The sequence below is a fragment of the Pleurodeles waltl genome, chromosome 4_1 (assembly GCF_031143425.1).
Source record: "Pleurodeles waltl isolate 20211129_DDA chromosome 4_1, aPleWal1.hap1.20221129, whole genome shotgun sequence".
Taxonomy (NCBI): Eukaryota; Metazoa; Chordata; class Amphibia; order Caudata; family Salamandridae; genus Pleurodeles; species Pleurodeles waltl.
The window spans coordinates 473,741,762-473,767,475 of record NC_090442.1 but is presented as its reverse complement, the minus strand read 5'-3'; the positions used below and the strand labels follow the sequence as shown (position 1 = coordinate 473,767,475).

Sequence of the window (25,714 nt, the reverse complement as noted above, 5' to 3'; positions counted from 1 at the left end):
TCTTCAGTTAAGCAAAGAGGATCAAGGGTCCAGGACAGGTCCTGGGGAGGCACCTCTTGGGGGTGAGGAATCAGGGAGTCACTCCACCAGAGGCCAGCAGGCTAAGGCAGAGCGAGGTGTAACAGGTCAGCTGCCAGTTGCAGTGAGACATCTGAAGCTAGTTGTGTTCCTGTAGCTCACACAGGGGGTCAGCGAACTGATCCTACGAGTCACTCTGGGTAACCTGGGATGAAGCAAGCAAGTCCAATCCTGCTCCTACCTCTACATCTGGTTCTAGAAAGATCGCCCCCCTTCCCCTGTCAAGGCTCCAAACTGTCCGGGATGACAAACATTGGGCAGGCTTGGTGTCTAATTCCTTTGTGGTGCAGGAGGCACACACTTTGAAATGTAGGTGGAGGTGACTATAGCCCTTCCCAGTCATCCTGCTAGTATGGTCCATCATGCCCACACCTATGCTCCCTCTAGATTTACCGTCTGGAAGCCATAAAAAAAATCCTAACAGCAGAGCCATTCACAGGCAGAGAAAGCACAAGTATTCTAAGTTATCAGGATTTTGCAAGCACAAGAAAAAGACAAACTGGAGATAATGCACATTGATTTACATTTCCACTTCGCAAGGATTACCACGTGGTAATTTTAAATTGATACTGATGTGATAATTCATGAATTTCAATATTGTGCTGTGGCAAATCTCCAGAATTTGGCATACTGTTCACTGGGTGAAGCACACTTACTGACTACTAATTTTGCTTCTTTTTTTTAACTTGCTTTGACAATCCCTTCTTAATTGTTTATGATCGGGAGGAGTTCATATTGTTTTTCACTGATTCAACATGCCACATCTTTCTATTGCCAAGCACATAGTTGTTCAGTTACTGACCAGTAGACACTAGAAGTAGTTTTTTTTATTATCACATTCACTTTGAAAATGAAACTCAATTTGTGATGTACTGTCCCCAAATATATTAGTGAGTTTATGATAATTGACGTAGTCCCTGTATGTCCTGATGAATGACTCTCGCAGTTTTTATTTCACCAAAAAACGTGTGTCAACATGTTGCCAAGTCTACAGCCTCCAACTGGTATAATATTAATGTGTAAGATATCCATTATAAACCAGCTGGATAGATTCCGACACATGAATATATCGTTTGGTACTGAATGATAAAGAAGTTTCATTAAAAGTTCTTTTATGTATTTTTTACTGATACTCTTGATAACATGTTGTTTCAACCTTGAATATATGGTAGATAATTTAAATAGGCTGTCTAGTTTTGAAATATTTCGAAAATAGAGGTGTGATATTGATATACACTTATAAACCTGTCTGCTGACATTGTAATCTGTATTAGGAAACCAAACAATTACTATTTCTTCAATTAAAAAACAAAACTACATCTGGAGAATTTTGCTGGTTCTATACTCCCATTTACTTTTTTGTAGTTCTCCCTTGTCTTTGTCTCTCAAATGCAAAGACCTATTACAGAATCTGTACAAGGTGTATGAAATTGACTGGTGCATTTAAAAACTCTACAATACTTCTTTGTTTGTTGGATTTATATGACAAAGCAGGCGAAGGGTAAATAATGACAGACAAATCCTCTGCATACTTCTTGCTAATTTGCTGTCCTGCCAGGATCACCAATTTCAGGGTGCCTGTTCTTTGACTCCCCACACCATTGCCTGAGCACCACTAAACATCTTTTCTCTCCTTGAAATATTATTCTATTTAAAATATGCAAGCAGAAAGACATTTGTGAGATGATTCCTTATTTATACAAGGCACAAATGGAGATTCTAAAATAACAAGAGGATAAGATTTGAAGGAAGCATAGGGAGGTGGGCAAGAGATGAAGGCTAGTTAGACAATGGCCCCCTTGAAAAATGCAAAGTGAGGGGAGAAGGAAAAGGAAAATTTGTCAAGAGGGGAAGAATATGAGATTGATTTGAGAGGCACTACAAAATCCTTATTTGCACCTACTTTCCAAGATAATACTACATATAAAACTCATGGACCCTTGCTTCAAATAGGTATCACCATACACAGCAGCTGTAAGTGAACTATGAACCTTTTCAATGGCTGCATAAGTGAAGCTCATTACCAACAGCATATTTTACCAATATTTATTCCTTTCACATGTGCACAGCTGCAATGATCTTGTGAGTGGTTTGGAGCTGTATAAGTACATTTCCTGAAATGGCTGCTGTGTGGAACATGAATGGAAAATAAACGTAAGTGACAAATGCAACTTGAGTGTTTCCCATTTTGACTGATGCACTTCCTAAGCACATTTAAAGAATAGCAACATTGAACACATTTCCCGTGGAACATCTTCCCAAAGAGCACGTTCCTTCAAGAGATATTCACACCCAGTAATTCATTAAGTGTAGCTAACTAAAACGTTTGTTGACCAGTGGTCTAGAGAAATGGGTGGCTAAATATTTTTGTAACAAACAATTTAGAAAGAATTATTTAAAACAATCTCTAATCATCCTACCCAGGTAAGAGCAAGAAGGACACAAGTGGGAACAAAGTGCGCTAGTTTCTAAATTAGAAAGGTTTGTCTGAACAGCAACTTCCGAGCTTATTTCACTTCGAACAAGGGAGTCTATTTGACTCTGAAAATGTGACGAGTGTGGCAGGAACCTTAATTACTGAACCTAGGGTTAAATTAGAGTGGAGAAACATTTGTTGTGATGCTGTATTCTATAAATATATTTAAACTTGCATGGCTCTAAAACATGAAGAAAACCAAAAAAAAATACAAAGGAAAAAAAAAAATCCAGACTCCAGGGACAAGCTAAGAATCAGTCAGCAGTCACTAGTCCAGGACTTGTGAAAAAGTCCTTAACGCTGGGCTCTTAAATACTTGCTTTTACGATGGGACGCATGATCATAGTTCTATTACAATGAAAAACAAAATTTGCTAGAATCCACATTATCATGCATGTACTAAGACAAGTAATAAATTCAAATTTGAGCTCTACACCTCACTTCATCTGAAATTTGAAAGTGTGGTTTATAAAATGTGCTTCAATGTCTCTTTACACTGAGTTCTCCCATAAATAAAGCACTCAAAGGCACTGGGCTAATGTTTCATCTTCTCTACCATAGCACATAACAGATGAAACACAAATAATCCAATGCATCTCCATTAGTTGTTTTGCTGTATTTTCTGAAGCAGATACTCCATTTGTAGATTTAAATTTGGCTGTCCCTTTTTGGTCTTCTTACTTAATATCTTATAAGCTTCCATTTTTCTTTGCTTGTAGAGTCTTTGTGCTTCTTCCCTTTCTTGCTTTCTTTTCAGAGCCTCCTGAAACGAAAAAATACAAATCAAAATTAATATCATTCTAACAAAGTTATGCAAGTTGCAGCTTTTTGTGTTGTAGGAAAGTATGTGTGTTAAACTCTTCAAAGTGCTTACAACTGCACGAGCAGGCTCATGCAGCACAAATGTTACTGTGCTTGCTACTCAAAGTTGTGTGCTTCAATAAAATTAAAGGATTTCAGCTTTATAGTTTCTCAGTCTTTCGGATCACTTGAATTAAAACAACAGTGTTTTAGTTTAAATGTGCCAATTGTGGCAGTAACTCCATTCTTTTTCCTCATTATTCAACAGTAGTTGTCCTTTTGTAAAACCATTCGGATGGTTTAGATAAACACCCAGTTTTTGATCCGGTATCTTTTTAATTTCCTCCTACACTTGTATTAAAAGGTTCTTCCATGCAGTATATTGCAGATAAAATGAGCACCAAGTGAGCGGCCCTTAGGGACTGTCTGAGGAAGGAGAAGGTAAGACCGATAAGAGGTAAAAATGGAAACTAAAAAACTGACCACTAATTCGTATACTGAAGATTTTCAGGCAAATATGCATATGATCAGGGAAAATGAAACTACTCACAGGGCAACAGAGCTGGTGGCAGAAATGGGTTAAGTCTATACCACATGCAGAATGTGGTGAAGGAAAGAAGCTGAATCTGAACGACACTAAGACAGCTGGACCATAGAAAGACCCTCTACGTATGTTGAGCATTTATATTCTTTTTTTTCATTACAAGAGCCTGGCAGACAACATGAACTGCTAGGTCTTCCTACGAGAGTGTAGCAAGAAGTACTAAAGTGAAAATATTGCACTCCCACGGTTTATCAGAGTATGTAAATAACACCAAAAATCATCATTTACTACAGTAACTGTGAGATTCCATGTAACAAAATGCCTTTCAACAGGCATTAACTGTGTGTAATAACAGTGTACCTTTAAAGCTCTATTAGCTTTAACATACGAGATTCGAAATAAACAGGTCAAACCTACTGCATTTGTTGTCATTTTTCATAAGGAACGGAAACATTGTCAGATGCCGTAGAGCCAATCTAAGTGACTCAATCAGACTTATGCCCCTTAGCATTGGCTCTTCACTATGAACAACACTGCCTACTTTATTTCCACAACTTTTCCCATCTTTCCCTCAATACAAAGTCCAGTACAAGCACTCTTTTTTTGAAGCATGCAACTTCTACCTACTCAAACCTCGTACTCAAGGTAATCACCACTTAGGTAGAGCCGAAGCCCTTCTCTAATTAGTGCTTCTTGAAGCTTTTTTCTGTTGATCAAATATGGTCGAGCAACAGCTGTGCTGTCATGCCACACCTAAAAAGTGAGTACACAGCAAAAACCTCTTATCAATTAATTTCATTCCTTGACACAGCTTCTAAAATCTTCACTTGCTCCTTGTTTCACCATATTTTTGCATCAAATGACATCACGCATAAAGTTAGTGAGGCTCCCATGTCATGCATTTATTTATTTATTATGGTCAGCTTGGATGTGGTGGATCGTGGCCTCCTATTGACGCAGCTACCAAGGGGATACCAAAGGGTTTTATCATCACTGTAGGTTGCTGTTAGAATGGATTCTCACATTGAGCCCATCTACACTTGTTTCTTTTTGACCCCACAGTTTTTTGATCTCTGCCAGGAGTCTTACTAAGCATTAACCACCAGTGCAAATCTTTCAAAATAAGTTATGCTGCTGTGCAGCTAGGGTGAGAGGCTCAAGGCTGGTGTGCATGATCACATGTGAGGGGCTGAGAGAGTGGGTGTGAAAAATGGATTTCTTAACTTGGTGTGAGGGCTTCATTTTGTCTAACATTTCAGTTCAGTGCTACAAACAAAATTGTATGCCTTCATCACCTGTTTAATTTAATTTCTTGCAGATGTACTGGTTTATTAGAGTTGCTTTAAAAAAACTTTGCAAATGGGTTAAACCGCCCTATGTTCTAGAAATGTTATCTCTGTGTTTGAACATCCTGTTCTTGTGGTTCAAAGGTGTTACAGGAACTGTTTGCTTGAACACGTTTGGAAATTATGATTCATGTATAGTGTTGTGGGGGTGGGGGGGTGGAGGGAGTTTGCAATAAAAGTCAAAGGCTGAGGGAAAGGTCAGTTGCTTTGGCCAAAGAGCTTCATTTTGACACTTTTTGGGATTGACCCACTGCAGTGAATAAAATACTATCTTGAAGCATAATCTGAATCCTTGTATTCTATCTTGTAGAAAATCAGCCTCTTACAAGAAGAGACTTGTAAATTTATTTCACATGGGTATACTATCTAACTCAGCTCAGTACTAGCACACAAGTAGCTTCTCACAGATTGGATTTTAAGAAATTGTAGTAATATTTGTTTTTGGCATGTGCAGGTCTGCACAAGACAAGAAACTGGGCCACTGGCTCAGGCGAATGGAGGCCCCACTCAGGCAACAATCACAATCCTTGCTAGGGTGAACCACAAATTCACTAAATTAAACTGTGATTAACCCTCTGGTAGGTTGGCACACAAGCAGTCAGGTCTAACTTAGAGGCAATGTGTCAAGTATTTTTTCAGCATACAGACAGTAATCGAGTTAAAGGATAACACAAGAAAAATCTCAAACCAGCTTACAAAAATAGAGTGAAGTTTAATGAATAGAATGACACCAAAATGAATTAAATCCAATCAGTAATACCAGAGTTATGAATTTTTCATGTTTTGGTGCAAAATAGCACCTAAAAGATCAAAGCACCAAGTTTATCTGGTCATACAACACGGGGAAAGGTCAAGGCAGACTCCAGATGGAGCAGAGTTCGGAGGCTTGGTGTAGGCTTCTAACTTAAAAGCAATTTTGAAGAAAAGTTGCTGAGAAGGTGAAGTTCAGGTGGGACAGGCAGCAGACGTTGTCCGAAGAGGAGGCATTGTGGGAGCGCTGTTGAACAGAGTAGCGGTGAAGATTTTTACCTAAGCACCTTGATACTTTTTTGGAAGTCGTAAATCTCCAACAGGACGAGCCAGTGAGGGGCTCCACGAGGCCGGACACCTTTGCTGATGCTCCACTAAACAGGTTTTGCTGCTGCACACAAGAACGTAGAGGGAGTTACTGAAAAGTCAGGCCGACCAGCTGTGCGTCTTAGGCAGATCGGCTGTCTGGTAAGTAGGTCCCAGTCTATCGGTTGTCAGGGCACTTTGTGGTGACACATTTTTTAAGTCCCAAGTTTTAGCATTAGGCAGGTGCAGCACTTTCTAGGGTCCAGTACCTGGACGCCATTACTTGGAGGTTTAAGACTTACTCCAGGAGGCCTGGTACAGAGTACAAGGTCTGTGGAGCTTGTTTTGTCCATTTAGATCACTCAGAAGGCCAGCCAACTAGCCCTTGGAGTCACCTCTGGCTGTCATGGGTTCAACAAGACAGTCCAGTTTCCCATCAAGCAGCAAGGCAGGCCTTCAAGCAGCATGGCAGGCCTTCAAGCAGCATGGCAGTCCTCTGTGGGTTCATGGCAGTCTTCCACAGTTTTACGCATGTACTGAAGAAGTGTTTTGAGGATCCAGTATTTATACCTAGTGAATGGGGCATCCAGGCTACCCAAACACCCGTTCTGTAAATTAAGTTACTTCCCCTGCCAAGGTTCCAAGAAGTCTGTGAGACAAAAGGTGTGTGTCAGGTTCATTTGTGTGCTGGAGACAAGCCCTTTCAAATGTAAGTGGGTTAGGGAACAGTTCCGCCCCCAGAAGTCTAGGCACAATGGTCCATCCTGCCTACACGCAGGCCCCCCCTTTGTCTCACTGTCTGACATAAATACACAAACCTCAACAGCAGAGCCATTCAGAGGCATGTGACCCTTGACACTGGCAGCAGGCACCAATGGTGAAGCTAAGAAAATGCCAACTTTCTGAAAGTGGCATTTTTCAGAACTGGCTTAAAATCTGACTGTAACCATTAAAGAGGACTTTAAATTAAAGTCTGAGTTTAAACATGACATTTCTATCTGCTCCCAACCAAATGTTGGTGCTTATTAAATGTAATTAGGTAGGAAACCCAGTATGATCTAATAGAAGAGATAGGCCTTACAGTAGTGAAAAACAAATTAAGGAGTTTTTCACTACCACAATATCTAAAACTTAAATTCACAGGTCCTAGATTTTTTAAATACAATGCACTCTGGCCTATGGGCATTTAGGTTCTCCCTAAGGGGCGACATGTATTAAAAAGGAAGGCTTAGTTCTGGCAAAAGGTTTATTTTGCTAGGTTGAATTGGTAGTTTACAGCTGTGTTACAGGCTGCAATGGCAGCCCTGAGGCATATATTAAAGGGCTACCATAGTGGGTGGCGCAATAAGTGTTGTAGGTCATTGGTAGCATTTAATTTTCAAGTCCTGGGTACCTGTAGTACCACTTTACTAGGGGCTTACAAGTAGGCTATATGTGCCAATCAAGGGTAGGTCAACTTTACCATGTTCAAAAGAGTGAGCAAAAGCACTTTAACACTCGTTAGCAGTGGTAAAGTGAACAGTCTTAATGCAAAAAAAAAAAAAAAAAAAAAAAAAAAAAAAAACACAAATTCAGAAAACAGAAGGGGTGGAGGGAGACCTCACCAAGAATATCAGGACTAACAGTAATCCTTTACTGTACTCATTCTCTAGGCGAAAGCGGCACAAAATGACAATTTAACATTGAGAGAACCCAGAGAGGGGCTCAGCATGCACGTCCCTAGGTAAACAAAGGTAGTGAGTGCAATTAGATTATTAATTTGTCCATATTTGTACTCCTTCATGTACGTTGAGTTTGGTCATGTTTCTCAGAGTCAGCTCTTATTAGAGACTGGCTTGAAACTTTCTTTCAGCACTAACTTATTAGTCTGCTGGCCAGCAGGTAGATCAAAGGCTTCCCAAACAACAGACCTATCTGCAGGGGATAATGAAAATGTCACTTACCCAGTGTACATCTGTTCGTGGCATTGGTCGCTGCAGATTCACATGTTGTGCACAGTCCGCCATCTGGTGTTGGGTCGGAGTGTTACAAGTTGTTTTTCTTCGAAGAAGTCTTTCGAGTCACGAGACCGAGGGACTCCTCCTCTTTGCTTCCATTGCGCATGGGCTCCATCTTAGATTGTTTTCCCCGCAGAGGGTGAGGTAGGAGTTGTGTGTGTTAGTAATAGTGCCCATGCAATGGAATGAATAAGTATGTACAAGTTAAGGTTAAGTAATATATATATACAAATGTACAAATGTTGAAGATAACTTCCAACGGCTACAGGCTCCCGGGGAGGCGGGTGGGCACATGTGAATCTGCAGCGACCAATGCCACGAACAGATGTACACTGGGTAAGGGACATTTTCAGTTCAATGGCATCTGTTGCTGCAGATACACATGTTGTGCATAGACTAGTAAGCAGTTATCTCCCCAAAAGCGGTGGCTCAGCCTGTAGGAGTGGAAGTAGTCTGAAACAAAGTTCTTAGTACGGCTTGACCTACTGTGGCTTGTTGTGCGGATAGCACGTCTACACAGTAGTGTTTAGTAAATGTGTGAGGCGTGGACCATGTGGCTGCCTTACATATTTTGTGCATTGGAATATTTCCTAGGAATGCCATGGTAGCGCCTTTTTTTCTGGTTGAGTGTGCCCTTGGTGTAATGGGCAGTTGTCTCTTTGCTTTAAGATAGCAGGTTTGGATGCACTTAACTATCCATCTGGCTATACCTTGTTTTGATATTGGGTTTCCTGTATGAGGTTTTTGAAATGCAATAAACAGTTTTGTTTTCCTAACCTCCTTTGTTCTGTCGATGTAGTACATTAGTGCTCTTTTGACATCTAATGTATGTAGTGCCCTTTCAGCTACTGAGTCTGGCTGTGGGAAGAACACTGGTAACTCTACCGTTTGATTTAAGTGGAACGGTGAAATAACCTTTGGTAGGAATTTAGGATTGGTTCTTAGTACAACCTTATTTTTGTGTATTTGGATAAAAGGTTCTTGTATTGTAAACGCCTGAATTTCACTTACTCTTCTTAGAGATGTGATGGCAATGAGAAATGCAACTTTCCAGGTTAAGAATTGTATTTCGCAAGAATGCATGGGTTCAAAAGGTGGTCCCATGAGTCTTGTCAAGACGATGTTAAGGTTCCATGAAGGAACAGGTGGTGTTCTTGGTGGTATTATTCTTCTTAGGCCCTCCATAAATGCTTCAATGACGGGTATCCTAAACAATGAAGTTGAATGGGTAATCTGCAGGTATGCAGATATTGCTGCAAGGTGTATTTTAATGGAAGAGAAGGCTAGATTTGACTTTTGTAAGTGTAGTAAGTATCCCACTACATCTTTTGGGGATGCGTGTAATGGATGAACTTGATTATTATGGCAGTAGCAAACAAACCTTTTCCATTTGCTTGCATAGCAGTGTCTAGTGGATGGTCTTCTAGCTTGTTTTATGACTTCCATACATTCTTGAGTGAGGTTTAAATGTCCGAATTCTAGGATTTCAGGAGCCAGATTGCTACATTGAGCGATGCTGGGTTTGGATGCCTGATCTGCTGTTTGTGTTGTGTTAACAGATCTGGCCTGTTGGGTAACTTGACGTGTGGTACTACTGACAGGTCTAGTAGTGTTGTGTACCAAGGTTGTCTTGCCCATGTTGGTGCTATTAATATGAGTTTGAGTTTGTTTTGATTCAATTTGTTTACTAGATATGGAAGGAGAGGGAGAGGGGGAAAAGCGTATGCAAATTTCCCTGACCAGTTCATCCATAGGGCATTGCCTTGAGACTCTCTGTGTGGGTACCTGGATGCGAAGTTTTGGCATTTTGCGTTCTCTTTTGTTGCAAATAGGTCTATTTGTGGTGTACCCCAAAGTTTGAAGTAAGTGTTTAGGATTTGGGGGTGAATCTCCCATTCGTGGACCTGTTGGTGATCTCAAGAGAGATTGTCTGCTAGTTGATTTTGTATCCCTGGAATAAACTGTGCTATTAGGCGAATGTGGTTGTGAATTGCCCATTGCCATATCTTTTGTGCTAGGAGACATAGCTGTGTCGAGTGTGTTCCCCCTTGCTTGTTTAGGTAATACATTGTTGTCATGTTGTCTGTTTTGACAAGAACGTATTTGTGGGTTATGATAGGTTGAAATGCTTTTAGCGCCAGGAATACTGCTAGTAATTCGAGGTGATTTATATGCAGTTTTGTTTGATGTATGTCCCATTGTCCTTGGATGCTGTGGTGATCGAGGTGTGCTCCCCACCCTGTCATGGAAGCATCTGTTGTTATTACGTATTGTGGCACTGGGTCTTGGAACGGCCGCCCTTTGTTTAAATTTGTACTGTTCCACCATAGAAGCGAGATGTATGTTTGGCGGTCTATCAACACCAGATCTAGAAGGTGACCCTGTGCATGTGACCATTGTGATGCTAGGCACTGTTGTAAGGGCCTCATGTGCAGTCTTGCGTTTGGGACAATGGCTATGCATGAGGACATCCTGCCTAGGAGTTTTAAAACCACTTTTGCCTGTATTTTTAGTGTTGGATACATGGCCTGTATGACCTTGTGAAAATTTTGAACCCTTTGTGGACTCGGAGTGGCTAATCCTTTTGTTGTGTTGATTACCGCTCCTAAGTAGTGCTGTATTTTGCACGGCACAATGTGTGATTTTTTGTAGTTGAGGGAGAACCCGAGTTTGTAGAGGGTTTGTATGACATACTCTGTGTGTTGTGAACACTTTGCTAGCGAGTTGGTCTTGATTAGCCAATCGTCTAGATACGGGAATACGTGTATTTGCTGCCTTCTGATGTGTGCGGCTACTACTGCTAGGCATTTGGTAAATACTCTTGGTGCGGTCGTTATACCGAACGGTAAGACTTTGAATTGATAGTGTATTCCCTTGAATACAAACCTTAGGTATTTCCTGTGCGAAGGGTGTATTGGTATGTGGAAATACGCGTCTTTGAGATCTAAGGTTGTCATGTAATCTTGTTGCTTTAGCAGTGGTAACATCTCCTGTAGCGTGACCATGTGAAAGTGGTCTGATTTGATGTAGGTGTTTAGTATTCTGAGATCTAAGATTGGCCTCAGTGTTTTGTCCTTTTTGGGTATTAGAAAGTACAGTGAATAGACTCCTGTGTTTATTTCTGTACATGGTACCAGTTCTATTGCTTCTTTTTGCAGTAGTGCTTGAATTTCTATTTCTAGGAGGTCTAAATGCTGTTTTGAAATTTTTTGTGTTTTTGGTGGGATATTTGGAGGTATCTGTAGAAATTCTATGCAATAACCATGTTGGATAATTGCTAAGACCCAAGTGTCTGTTGTTATATCCACCCACGATTGATAAAACTGACTTAGTCTTCCCCCCACTGGTGTTATGTGGAGGGGTTGAGTGACTTGTAAGTCACTGTTTGGTTGTTGGGGTTTTGGGGCTTTGAAATTTTCCCTGGTTTCTCGGGAATTGTCCCCCTCTGTACTGGCCCCGAATACCTCCCCTTTGGTACTGTCCCTGGTAGGTAGACTGTGTTGATTGTGAGGTGCTGGCTTGTGTGGCCTGACCCCGAAACCCCCCTCTGAAGGTTGTTTTACGGAAGGTGACGAAAGTGCCTCTGCTTTGCGGGGAGTAGAGCGCGCCCATGGCCTTGGCTGTGTCAGTGTCCTTTTTCAGCTTCTCAATCGCCGTGTCAACCTCTGGTCCGAACAATTGTTGTTCGTTGAACGGCATATTGAGTACTGCTTGCTGTATTTCTGGTTTAAAGCCAGACGTGCGTAACCATGCGTGCCTTCTGATGGTTACTGCAGTGTTTATTGTCCTTGCAGCTGTGTCCGCTGCATCCATAGAGGAGCATATTTGGTTATTGGAGATGTTTTGTCCCTCCTCAACCACCTGTTTTGCCCGCTTTTGAAATTCTTTGGGTAGATGCTCGATGAGATGCTGCATCTCGTCCCAATGGGCTCTGTCATAACGCGCTAGGAGCGCCAGAGAGTTTGCGATGCGCCACTGGCTTGCAACTTGTACAGCGACTCTTTTCCTAGCTGCGTCGAATTTTCGGCTTTCCTTATCCGGGGGTGGTGCATCGCCCGATATGTGGGAATTGACTCTTTTGCGAGCTGCTCCTACCACGACTGAGTCTGGTGGCAGTTGAGAGGTGATAAAAGCAGGGTCTGTGGGAGGTGCTTTATATTTTTTCTCTACCCTCGGAGTGATCGCTCTACTCTTGACAGGGTCTTTGAAGATTTGCTTCGCGTGCCTTAGCATTCCTGGAAGCATAGGCAGGCTTTGGTAGTTGCTATGGGTGGAGGAGAGGGTGTTAAAAAGGAAGTCATCCTCGACAGGTTCTGTGTGCAACGACACGTTGTGGAATTCTGCTGCCCTAGCTACCACCTGCGCATACGCTGTGCTGTCCTCAGGTGGTGAGGGCTTGGTAGGGTATGACTCTGGACTATTGTCTGACACTGGGGCGTCGTATAGGTCCCAAGCATCTTGGTCATCTTGGCTCATGGTGGTGTGAGCCGGTGAATGCGACGGAGTTTGTGCTGGTGATATCTGAGTTACAGGTAGAGGAGAGGGTGGCGGAGTTGCTTTCTTTGCCACCTTTGCTTGTGGTGTTAGTTGTTCAGTTTGGAACTCTAGTCTCCTTTTTCTCCTGATTGGTGGAAGAGTGCTAATCTTCCCTGTTCCACTCTGGATGAAGATCCTCTTTTGTGTATGGTCTACATCAGTAGTCTGTAACTCCTCTTCAAACCTGTGTTTACGCATTTGAGAGGACAATGATTGTCCCTCAGAATATGAGCCGGTAGTGGGTTCGGTTGCTGGTTGTTTTGGCACCGAAACTGTGTCTTTTTTTGTTTTCGGCTCCGAGGCGAATCTCTTCTTTTTCGGAGTCGAGCCTTCTCGGCGTCGATCATCCTCGGTGCCGCTGTCTCTGCGTCGAGCAGCGTTGGGCTCCGCCTTCTCGGCGTCGATCCTTTTCGGCAACACTTTCTCGTTCCCGAGAATGTTGCGTGCCTGTGTCTCGACCCGAGTCGGACGTTCTGGGCACCAGTTCGGCCTTTTTCGGTGCCGATGGACGGTCACCTTTATGGGTTGAGCCATGGCCAGTTAGCAGTGGCGTCCCCTGGGCCTTGTCTGTTTTCTTGTGCTGTGTGCTTTTCGACGTCTTACTCACAGTTTCGTCGATGTCGAATTCATCCGAGTCCGATTCATGGATGGAGAAGGCTTCCTCCTCTTCTCCTTGTTCCTCGAACTCTCGGCGTTCTGTCGGCATGGACGCCATCTGTAATCTTCTGGCTCGACGGTCACGGAGCGTTTTTCGGGACCGGAACGCACGACAGGCCTCACAAGTTTCTTCTTTGTGCTCTGGTGAGAGGCACAAGTTACAGACCAAATGTTGGTCCATATATGGAAATTTATTGTGGCATTTAGGACAGAATCGGAACGGGGTCCGTTCCATCTGTGTCGATGTTACACGCGGTCGGGCCGACCAGGCCCCGACGGGGGATCGAAATTACCCCGAAGGGCTACCGGAGCTCTTCACGATTCGGTGTCGATTCTAACTATCCCGATCCCGAGCGAAACAATACCGATGTTGTTTTTCGAAGTTTTGACTATCTTTCCGTCCCGAAACCCGGAGCGAAAAGGAACACGTCCGAACCCGAGGGCGGAAAAAAAACAATCTAAGATGGAGCCGACGCCCATGCGCAATGGAAGCAAAGAGGAGGAGTCCCTCGGTCTCGTGACTCGAAAGACTTCTTCGAAGAAAAACAACTTGTAACACTCCGACCCAACACCAGATGGCGGACTGTGCACAACATGTGTATCTGCAGCAACAGATGCCATCGAACATTCTGTTCCTGGGAGAGGAAGATGGTATGGGCAGGATCTGCACGGGTTACTTACATCCACACTTACTGACAAACCTAGGCATGCCCATCCTTAGCGAAACAAAGAGGGGCAGCCAGACCTTTGGTACCACTCACATGAGAGGTTTCTCTCTGCAAGTTTTAATGGCGTATACCAGGCTGCTGTGTCAGAGGCGGAATTTAAGGCTCTCAGAGAGCTTTGACCACATGAAGTCGACATTTTGAAAAGTACTAAGCAGCTGTGTCTGAGGGTTCGAGATAGGTCTGGGGCAGAGTTATACAATACCTCATCTTTAGCTTGGTTAAATGTGCCCGCGTTCTGGAAATTTGTACCCCCACTTAAAAAAGTGCACAAGGGAGAAGAATTGAAAAGCACAGAAATCTGAATGACCCAAAAACAGACTGACCCCTCATTAATGAACCCTGAGTTGACAGTGACTTTTTGAATTAGTGCAGTGGCCTCCCCATTAACTCTACGGGACAATCTGCTGGGGACACTGGAAGAAAGGCTTCTCCTGGAACTATGTGGACTGCTTATATGGTGGAGGGTGAGCTCCTCAACCCTCACAATAACAGGGAGACTTCCTTTACCCCTGTTGGGCACACAGAAAGTGGCCAGGAAGGGCATGCAGGCAGAGAGGGTAATCTGTCTTGAAGGCCACGGGATGCTGCTGAGGAAGAACCCAGGCTAAGTAACAGGAGCCCAGACAGAGGAGCAGCTCTTGTTTTTTTTTTTTTACAGAGGCAACTGGGTGCTAGAGCAGGAGAACAGGTTTTGAGGAGCTAAAATGCATGCTCCACTGAACTGATCTAGCCCCCAAGAAAAGCCAGTGCCCTGGGAACCGACAAAAGCCATGTTCTTTAATTATTTGCCCTTGGTAGAGCCCCAGTACCCTGGTGCCCACAATCATCCAAGCACCATTCTGGTCTCTAAATCTTTGCCTCTAGGAAGGTTAAAGGGCAAAAGGGGAGTTTTGCCAGTGGCCCCCCACTCAATGCTGTCTGTCCATGGGTGTTTTGGGAGAGTAAGGCTGAAACCTCCCATATGTCTGCACTGGAACTGGCTGGCAGGCAGAATTGAAGAAAGCATACTGGCTCTTTTGCCAGTATTTCCCCAGGTGCATCAGCCAGGGGAAAGTGGGGAGCTTGGTTGCACAGGCTTTGGCACAAGCTCAGCCTTTAGCAGAGGCAAGGGGTGCCCCTTTGCATATTGGCTAAAGTGGTACCCCAGGAAAGGCAGGGCACCACCAATGACTGACAATGGCTCTGAAGGCTGTCAGGAGGGCTGCAGACTCCAACAGTGGAGCCTTATTTGAAAGTGAAATGTGCCACTCAAAGTCTCCCAAGTAGCAGGAAGAGTGACATAAGGAGACTTTCCAGTTGATTTGCAAAACGTTTAGTCTTATGGGTCTAAGGTGCATAAAGCTTTGTTGGTAGGTCCTATTGTTTAGCCACAAGCATTCAGGTAAACTTTACTGCGCAGCACTGAACATTTAAATCCATATGAACAATAATAGTAGTAATCAATGCAAACAAGGTTGAACGTGATTGAAAGGTGGTGCTACTCTAGAACATTCCAATATTGATTGCTTAGTGTTTTGAGCTTACAAGTCTGCTTTTAGCCAGTGTGGTGACACCCTAACAAAGTCAGTATGAATGAGTTATATTAACGGAATCTCCTATTTTCTGTTAAGCACATTGTGAGTATTGTGGTTTATGGGTTGAGGGCTCGCTGGTGCCCTGAACATTAAAAATGCCTCTAGTGAGGGATAAAAAAAAATATATAAAATGGTAATACCTGATCAATTGGATGTGTTTGGTAAACACCCCTCTTGATGCGAGGCATTTAAGAGGGTGTCACAAAAGGCATTTCCACCTGCCATTCTGTATATATTTCAAATGTATTCTTAGTGCTTCAGTAGTATATGTATAAAAAGCACTTGCTGAATAGTGATGTATTAAATGTAATTGATGTGTTCCGACTGCTGAGTCTGAAGCCAACAACACTTTTCCTGAGTAAGCCTCTGCCTCACTACTGTGACTCGAGTACTAAAAAACAAAAGGGTACTTATTTAACCGCAAAGGGCTCTGCAGTATGAGGGCCCAAGGTCAAATGTGATTAAAGACCCAAGTTGTTACTAATAGGAGCCCCACCACTCAGTGAATCCTCTGGGACCCTCTGACCCAGATTCGGACAGCTGTGTTTCATACGAAGGCCTTGATGCAACAAGGTTGATATAGGTAATCACTTTTCTTGTTAAGAGATTTGCATTAACTACAGTTGGAAACCGCAACTAAATTTAAGTTAGCCTGCATTATCTATAAGGCTTTGGGTTGTTAGAGATGCAAAGATTTATAAAATCTCTAAGAACCCAATTATCTTAAAGCTACCCTCACGCTATTGGACGAAAGAAGAAATCTGAAAATTCTTCAAAATTTTGTAAGTACAGAAGTAAAAAACTGGCAAACCAATTATTTTCAGATGCAGCAATAACTCTGAAACTCTCTCCTGGTTGAATTGAAATGATCAAAAACACTACTCCAATTCGTTTAAAACGCAAATCTTTCTTGATCAAACTTCATCTGGAGTAGTGGATAGATTCTCTAGCTATTAGAATTCTTGTCTTGCTTTCCCCTGCACTAGCCTTTGAGCTTAAATGCCGCCTTCTCTAATGCCCACTACCCAGTTTCTTTCCTTCCTCCCAGGCGTGTGTCCTCTTCCTGCCACACCTCCCTCCTGTTGTGTCATGTTGTAATTTTGGTGCTTAGATGTACATAGTCCTTTCGTTCCTTCGGTTACATGGAAGCTTACTTTAGTTTTAAGTAAAGATGATGTGCATTGTGTTGTTCTACTGTACAACACACTGATAACTGTTGGGCAGAGAGTGCTCTATAACAACGCATAAAGTAAATAGAAGCACCAGGGAGAAGAGGACGACTAGGATCATGCGCTTAACAGACTGAAACAAGCCAATGTACTTGCTTCATTGCTGTTCTTTCCTTACTCTATGACCTGCAGATGACTTGCCAATACTCTATCAAACTGCAATTGACTTTCAGAGACAATTACTTCCCCTTGAGTCTTAGTGCTCTTTAAAGTTTTTCTGAAAATATATATACACCACAACCGTGCTTGTGGCAAGGTAGGCATGATGGGTTTACTTAATTATGCCAGTTTGGTAGCGGCACCTTTTTTTAAAGTTACTTGGGTAAAACTGAACTGCTTCTGTCATATGGGATAGCACATTTAACTCTTGGGGTGTTTTTGATTTTCATAAATTTGAAGTTTGGGCACTTCACCAGGCTTTTAGATTACCAACACAGATTTGTGTTGAAGCTATTTACCTTGAATTAGGAGGGAGTTCATTACACTATAAACGTGTGGCAGCACTTTTTAATTTTTGTTAACATCCCTGGTAAAAGAAGGCAATGCTAGCCTAGTGGCAGAGTTTTTAAAGGCTCCAATGCATAACATGAGACATCCAATTATATTTCTATTAAAAGGTGCTATGCACAACATAATTGCTGGTAATTCAGTAACCACAAATGAGTAAGTCCTTAGGCAGCTGGTTAGGGATAACAAATGAGTCCAGTAGGGATGTTGTTGCTGACATTAAAATCTCCTTTCCTTTTTTATTTGTGGGAAGCCTATATTGGAATGGGAGCATGCCAGAGTACTTTCTAATAAATAATAAAAAAAACACTACTTCTAAATATGATGAGCAGGGACATGTAAGGTATTTTTGAAGATTTGGCTGTGAGAACAATGCAAGGAGCTCCGATTCTTTTATTTGGAACAGAACCTGTTCACAGCTACAATCTTGCCAGTGGGGAAAATATGTACCTTTGCTAAGGTATGTGACAGCGCGTTAGACGCCTTTTTGGTGGTAAGAATGTGGTCAGAGAGTCCGTATGCCTGAGCATGCTCTTCATTCACGTGCAAAGGGACTGTGGCTTGGATTGTTATTTGAAGTTGATTTCAGGAAGAAAACAATCTCTCTTATTCCAGGGGGGAAGAGATGTTACTATGCCATCTTGGTAATGTGTTTGCTTAAGGAGAGGTCCGATTCCAGGGTGAATTCAACCGAAGCAGCCTAGTTTGGTTGCAGAGATCCAAGTTTGGATTAGTGTTTTTTTCTGGGGGTTGGCACGCACAAGGAATTCTCATTGATAAAGTTTTAGGTAGGCCAATGGTTATCCAGTTCCGAACAAGGATGAGGCAGGTTTGAAGTTACCTGCTATGAGCAGTGGAATTTTCCAAGGACAGTTGCATGTCATCAGCGTATTTATAGATCTTGATGCTGTTGTCACAGAGCTGGGGTTCAAGCGGTTCCTGGTACAGTTTTAAGATGAACGGCTGAAGGATAGAGTCCAGTGGTATTCTGGGATCTTAGAACTCCCATCTTGATAAACTGGTGGTCGGAGGAGAAACAAGAGATGACTGCAGTACCGTTTCAGAGAACCACTTCTATGTTTCCACTGTGAGAATCAGTGCTTGGTGGTTGACTGTGTTAAAAGGTTGTATTGAGATAAAATATGGAATTGAGAAGTGGGGATCATTTTTGTCATTCATCATAAGGGCATCACTGACAGTACCATAGAAGGTTGTTCTTGCTGATTTGGCTTTAGAGTCAAGTTAGGAATACTTACTTGGAGCCAAAAGGAGATACTACATCTCTAACATGTATTCACCTACTTCCTCAGTGAAATCTTTCTTCCCAAGTAGTCATTATTTAGCTTATCAATGTGGCAAGTCTATAGCAGTCCTTCCCATTCAGTTCTTAGCTAACTCAGAGGGCCATTTCTTATTAAATTGGGATAGACTTATTAGAGTGGAAATTCAATCAAATATTAGCCTAGAGACTCAAAGAACTCCATCCTCCATGGAATATCTCAAGGTGAAAAGTTCTGTTGCCTTGTTCAACCCAATCAGTATAGAAGATGTAATCTCTTTGATAAAAAGAAGTAAGCCCTCAGGGTGACCTTCCAACATTGGTCTAGCATCAGGTGTGTTATCCACACCTCCCTCGCAAATGGAAATTATCCCACTGATTTTAAAACAGCAATAGTTAAAACCTTATTGAAGAACACTACACTCCATCCCAAGGTTCATGTCAGGTTCAGGCCTATTTCAATGATTCCACATATTTATTTCAAAATTAATTGAAGACACTGCTTCTAGGCAGCTTCAAAACTTTGTTGAGAGCCATTATTTATTGGATTCATTACAATTCAGCTTTTACCCAGATCCCAGCGTAGGCCTCACAATTTTATAAATTCTTGACAAGATATGATTTTTGATGGATAATAGCAGTTTCAGGTCTTTATTTTCTTGGATCTCTCAGAGCTCAATAAAAGCTTGATCAACCACAATACCTTGCTCTCGTTTATCTGACTTCTTTCTGAGTACACAATGACAGCACACATCAATCATTTATCTGTGATGAAACTGGTGCCTTGTGAAGTTTGCCAGGGCTTGGCTGCATCATATCTTATGTTTACTGAGTACATGCACCCTGTGGCCCTCCTTCTAGGTAAACTAGGGGTAACCTTTGTTATGTATAAAGATATAATCAACTAATATTAGATGTTCAACAAAGTAATTCTCATGGCATCAAACTTCCTCAGTTTTTTAACGCAACGGCTGGACGTGCCATAATTACCTTAAGCTACATTCCTCCAAACCATGATTTTATGAATTTGTAACCCGCCCAACATGTCAGATGTCATCCTTTAGCCAGCCAGCTTGGGTCCTTGTTTCCTACCAGTTTCCACTGTAGAAAGGGTTGGAGTTGTTACTGATCACGTTTTAGCCTTGGTTTACCAGGTGACAAAAATCTCCAATTTCTGCTTATTCCAGTTAAAACTCTTGTGAAAAATACCACCATTCCTTACTTTACTGCACAAGGCTATGGTGACAAATAACCTAATTTAGACCAAGATTGACCATTCTCATTTTCAGGAAACTTTCTTGGGGTGGAAATTCCTTTCAAATGATTGTGGCAAAAAGGTAAATTACCAATGTCTTTCAAAATGGAACAGGACCTTCTTATCTTTAAATCACTTAGCTTAACTGGATTGTTTGACCTTATGACATGATGGCCATTTCTCCCGTTTTCTTTAATATGTGTGTGCCTTACTCTTTAAGTAACTAGCTTCAACACCAGAAAGAGATCTTTTTAAGGGGTATATGCTAGTGCTTGAAAATAGACTATTTAGATTAGATTAGATTTTTGACCTGACCGGCAGGAGACTGAGCAATAGTTCATGAGCAGGCAAAGGATTAGTCTTGTACAACGGTCATCCAGTAAGGATACTTGATTAAGCGAGGCGTTAGTCATGTTCTAAAGGGGTGAGAGGGATTTCTTGATGAAGATGGCAGAATATTGTCTTCAAAGATAGCTGGGTTGGGAGAGTTGAGGATGTCCATGAGGTGAAGTTAACAGAGTTGAAGACTGCCTACCTTGGGGTGGAGCTAGAAAGACAGGTGGCTGGGTATTTAATACTGATTATGTTGATTACATCTTATTTCCTCTGTAAGACATTTTTGATGATCGTGCATGTGAACTAGAGAGTCAACACACAATCAGAAGAAAATGTGCATACTCCCCATGCGCATGTCCTCTCTACCAGGTGAGTAAACTGCAGCAAAAGCCATCCAGAGGTGCGGACGATTGGGACTTGTACAGTGTCTTAGGTATATGTTATAATGAAAATGTCACTTACCCAGTGTACATCTGTTCGTGGCATCAGTCGCAGTAGATTCGCATGTTCTGCAATAGCTCGCCATCTGGTGTTGGGCCGGAGTGTTACAAGTTGTTTTTCTTCGAAGAAGTCTTTCGAGTCACGGGACCGAGTGACTCCTCCTTTTGTCTCCATTGCGCATGGGCGTCGACTCCATCTTCGATTGTTTTTCCCCGCAGAGGGTGAGGTAGGAGTTGAATTGTAGTAATAGTGCCCATGCAATGGAGTGACTAAGTATGCACCTATTTAAGGTTGAGATGATACATATATAAATAATTGAAGGTAACTTCCAAACTGCTACAGGCTCCCGGGGAGGCGGGTGGGCACATGCGAATCTACTGCGACTGATGCCACGAACAGATGTACACTGGGTAAGTGACATTTTCAGTTCGATGGCATCTGTCGCTGTAGATACGCATGTTCTGCATAGACTAGTAAGCAGTTATTTCCCCAAAAAGCGGTGGATCAGCCTGTAGGAGTGGAAGTAGTCTGAAATAATGTTCTTAATACGGCTTGACCTACTGTGGCTTGTTGTGCGGATAACACGTCTACACAGTAGTGCTTGGTGAATGTGTGAGGCGTAGACCATGTGGCTGCCTTACATATTTCTTGCATTGGGATGTTTCCTAGAAAGGCCATGGTAGCACCTTTCTTTCTGGTTGAATGTGCCCTTGGTGTAATGGGCAGCTGTCGTTTAGCTTGAAGGTAGCAGATTTGGATGCATTTAACTATCCATCTGGCTATACCTTGTTTTGAAATTGGGTTTCCTGCATGAGGTTTTTGAAATGCAATAAAGAGTTGTTTAGTCTTTCTGATGTTTTTTGTTCTGTCAATGTAATACATTAATGCTCTTTTGACATCTAATGTATGTAGTGCCCTTTCAGCTACGGTATCTGGCTGTGGAAAGAACACTGGAAGTTCCACTGTTTGATTTAGATGGAACGGTGAAATAACCTTTGGCAAAAATTTAGGATTGGTCCTTAGGACGACTTTATTTTTGTGCAGTTGTATAAAAGGTTCCTGTATTGTAAACGCCTGAATCTCGCTTACTCTTCTTAGGGAAGTAATGGCGATGAGAAATGCCACCTTCCAGGTTAGGAACTGTATGTCGCAGGAGTGCATGGGTTCAAAAGGTGGACCCATAAGTCTAGTTAGGACAACATTTAGGTTCCATGAAGGAACAGGTGGTGTTCTTGGTGGTATAATTCTCCTAAGGCCCTCCATGAATGCTTTAATGACTTGTATCTTATATAGGGAAGTTGAATAGGTAGTCTGCAGGTATGCAGATATTGCTGCAAGGTGTATTTTAATGGAAGAGAAAGCTAGGTTAGATTTTTGTAAGTGAAGCAAGTAACCCACTACATGTTCTGGAGTTGTGTGTAATGTTTGTATTTGATTAATATGGCAGTAGCAAACAAACCTCTTCCATTTACTTGCATAGCAGTGCCTGGTGGATGGCCTTCTGGCTTGTTTTATGACTTCCATACATTCTTGGGTAAGTTGTAAGTGCCCGAATTCTAGGATTTCAGGAGCCAGATTGCTAGATTCAGCGATGCTGGATCTGGGTGTCTGATCTTTTGGTTGTGCTGTGTCAACAGATCTGGCCTGTTGGGCAATTTGATGCAGGGTACCACTGATAGGTCTAGCAGCGTTGTGTACCAGGGTTGCCTTGCCCAAGTTGGTGCTATCAATATGAGTTTGAGTTTGCTTTGACTGAGTTTGTTTACCAGGTAAGGAAGGAGAGGGAGAGGAGGAAAAGCGTAAGCAAATATCCCTGACCAGTTCATCCATAGGGCATTGCCTTGGGATTGTTCGTGTGGGTATCTGGATGCGAAGTTTTGGCATTTTGCGTTTTCCCTTGTCGCAAACAAGTCTATCTGAGGTGTTCCCCAGAGTTTGAAATAAGTGTTCAGAATTTGGGGGTGAATTTCCCATTCGTGGACCTGTTGGTGATCTCGAGAGAGATTGTCTGCGAGTTGGTTTTGGATCCCTGGTATAAACTGTGCTATTAGGCGAATTTGGTTGTGAATTGCCCAATGCCAAATCTTTTGTGCTAGCAGGCTTAACTGCGTGGAGTGCGTCCCCCCCTGCTTGTTTAGATAATACATTGTTGTCATGTTGTCTGTTTTGACGAGAATGTATTTGTGAACTATTATTGGTTGGAAAGCTTTTAGTGCTTGAAAAACTGCTAGAAGTTCTAGGTGATTGATATGCAGTTTTGTTTGATGTACGTTCCATTGTCCTTGTATGCTGTGTTGATCGAGGTGTGCTCCCCACCCTGTCATGGAAGCATCTGTTGTTATTACGTATTGTGGCACTGGGTCTTGGAAAGGCCGCCCCTTGTTTAAATTTATGTTGTTCCACCACAGGAGCGAGAGGTAAGTTTGGCGGTCTATTAACACCAGATCTAGAAGGTGACCCTGTGCTTGAGACCACTGTGATGCTAGGCATTGTTGTAAGGGCCTCATGTGCAGTCTTGCGTTTGGGACAATGGCTATGCATGAAGACATCATGCCTAGGAGTTGTAATACCATCTTTGCCTGTATCTTTTGTGTTGGATACATGCGTTGTATGATGGTGTTGAAATTTAGAATTCTTTGTGGACTTGGAGTGGCTACTCCCTTTGATGTGTCTATTATGGCTCCTAGGTATTGTTGTACCTTGCGCTGCAGAATGTTGGATTTTGTAAAGTTGACGGTGAACCCGAGTTTGAAGAGGGTTTGTATGATCTGATTTGTGTGATTTGAGCACTGTATGAACGAATGGGCCTTGATTAGCCAGTCGTCCAAATATGGGAACACATGTATTTGCTGCCTTCTTATGTGTGCAGCGACTACCGCTAGACATTTGGTAAAGACTCTTGGTGCGGTTGTTAATCCGAAAGGCAGTACCTTGAATTGGTAATGTATTCCTTTGAATACAAACCTTAGGTATTTCCTGTGCGATGGGTGTATTGGTATATGGAAATAAGCATCCTTGAGGTCTAAAGTTGCCATGTAGTCGTGTAGTTTTAGCAATGGCAATACTTCTTGTAGTGTGACCATGTGGAAGTGGTCTGATTTGATGAAAGTGTTCACTACTCTGAGGTCTAGGATTGGTCTCAGCGTTTTGTCCTTCTTTGGTATCAGAAAGTACAGTGAGTAAACTCCTGTGTTTATTTGTGTGTTTGGCACTAATTCGATTGCATTCTTTTGCAATAGTGCCTGCACTTCTATCTCCAGGAGATTGGAATGGTGTGTTGTTAAATTTTGTGCTTTTGGTGGTATGTTCGGAGGGAATTGTAGAAATTCTATGCAATAACCATGTTGGATAATTGCTAGAACCCAAGTGTCTGTAGTGATTTCCTCCCATGCTTTGTAATAATGACCTATTCTTCCCCCCACTGGTGTTGTGTGGAGGGGGTGAGTGACATGTGAGTCACTGTTTAGTAGCAGGGGTTTTGGGGCTTTGAAATCTTCCTCTATTTCTAGGGAATTGCCCTCTTCTATATTGTCCCCGAAAACCTCCTCTATACTGTCCCTGGTAACTGGACGGTGTGGCTTGTGAGGTGCTGGCTTGTGTGCTTTGACCCCGAAACCCCCCTCGAAAGGGCGTTTTACGGAATGTGCTGTAATTCCCTCTGCTCTGCGGGGAATAGAGTGCGCCCATGGCTTTGGCAGTGTCCGTATCTTTTTTGAGTTTCTCAATCGCTGTGTCCACTTCTGGACCGAACAGTTCTTTTTCATTAAAGGGCATATTGAGAACTGCTTGTTGAATCTCTGGTTTAAATCCAGACGTTCGGAGCCATGCATGCCTTCAGATAGTTACAGATGTATTAATTGTCCGTGCAGCTGTATCTGCAGCGTCCATGGAGGAGCGGATCTGGTTGTTGGAAATGGCCTGTCCCTCCTCAACCACTTGTTTTGCCCTATTTTGTAAGTCCTTGGGCAGATGGTCAATGAGATGTTGCATCTCGTCCCAGTGGGCTCTGTCATAGCGCGCAAGTAGTGCCTGGGAGTTCGCGATGCGCCACTGGTTTGCAGCTTGTGCTGCGACTCTTTTACCAGCTGCATCGAACTTGCGGCTCTCTTTATCTGGGGGTGGTGCATCTCCAGATGTGTGAGAGTTGGCCCTTTTCCTAGCTGCTCCTACAACGACAGAGTCTGGTGGCAGCTGTGTAGTGATGAACACCGGGTCTGTAGGAGGCGCCTTATACTTTTTTTCCACCCTTGGTGTGATGGCCCTACTTTTGACCGGCTCCTTAAAGATGTCTTTTGCGTGCCGGAGCATACCAGGGAGCATAGGCAGGCTTTGGTATGAGCTGTGGGTGGTGGAGAGTGTGTTGAATAAAAAATCATCCTCGACTTGTTCTGAGTGGAGGCTTACGTTGTGAAATTGTGCTGCTCTAGCCACCACCTGAGAATACGCGGTGCTGTCTTCTGGTGGAGATGGCTTCGTAGGGTATGCCTCCGGACTGTTATCTGACACTGGGGCGTCGTATAGGTCCCATGCGTCCTGATCTTGGTCACCCTGGCTCATGGTGGTGTGAGCTGGGGAGTGTGATGGAGTTTGTGCTGGTGAGACGTTAATCACGGGCGGAGGAGAGGGTGGTGGGGTAACTCTTTTCACCACTTTTGGTTGTGGTGTCTGTTCAGTCTGGAACTCCAACCTTCTCTTTCTCCTAATGGGGGGAAGGGTGCTTATTTTTCCTGTCCCCTGCTGTATGAAGATACGCTTTTGCGTATGGTCCACATCAGTTGCTTGTAGCTCTTCCTCAAACCTATGCTTCTGCATTTGGGAGGTTAGCGAGTGCTCTTCTGTATAAGAGCCTGAAGCTGGGTCGCTTGCAGTTTGTT

At 42.9% G+C, this 25,714-nt stretch overlaps 1 protein-coding gene across 1 annotated transcript in view; it reads right to left on the bottom strand.

The window, feature by feature from the left end:
- Positions 1-2,110: 2,110 nt before the first annotated feature.
- Positions 2,111-25,714, bottom strand: part of CCDC59 (coiled-coil domain containing 59) — an 85,457-nt gene continuing 61,853 nt past the window's right edge. The window contains exon 5 of the mRNA XM_069228759.1: positions 2,111-3,317. Coding sequence (XP_069084860.1) covers positions 3,156-3,317 — 162 coding nt within the window. The 3' untranslated portion in view covers positions 2,111-3,155. The remainder of the gene's footprint in view (positions 3,318-25,714) is intronic.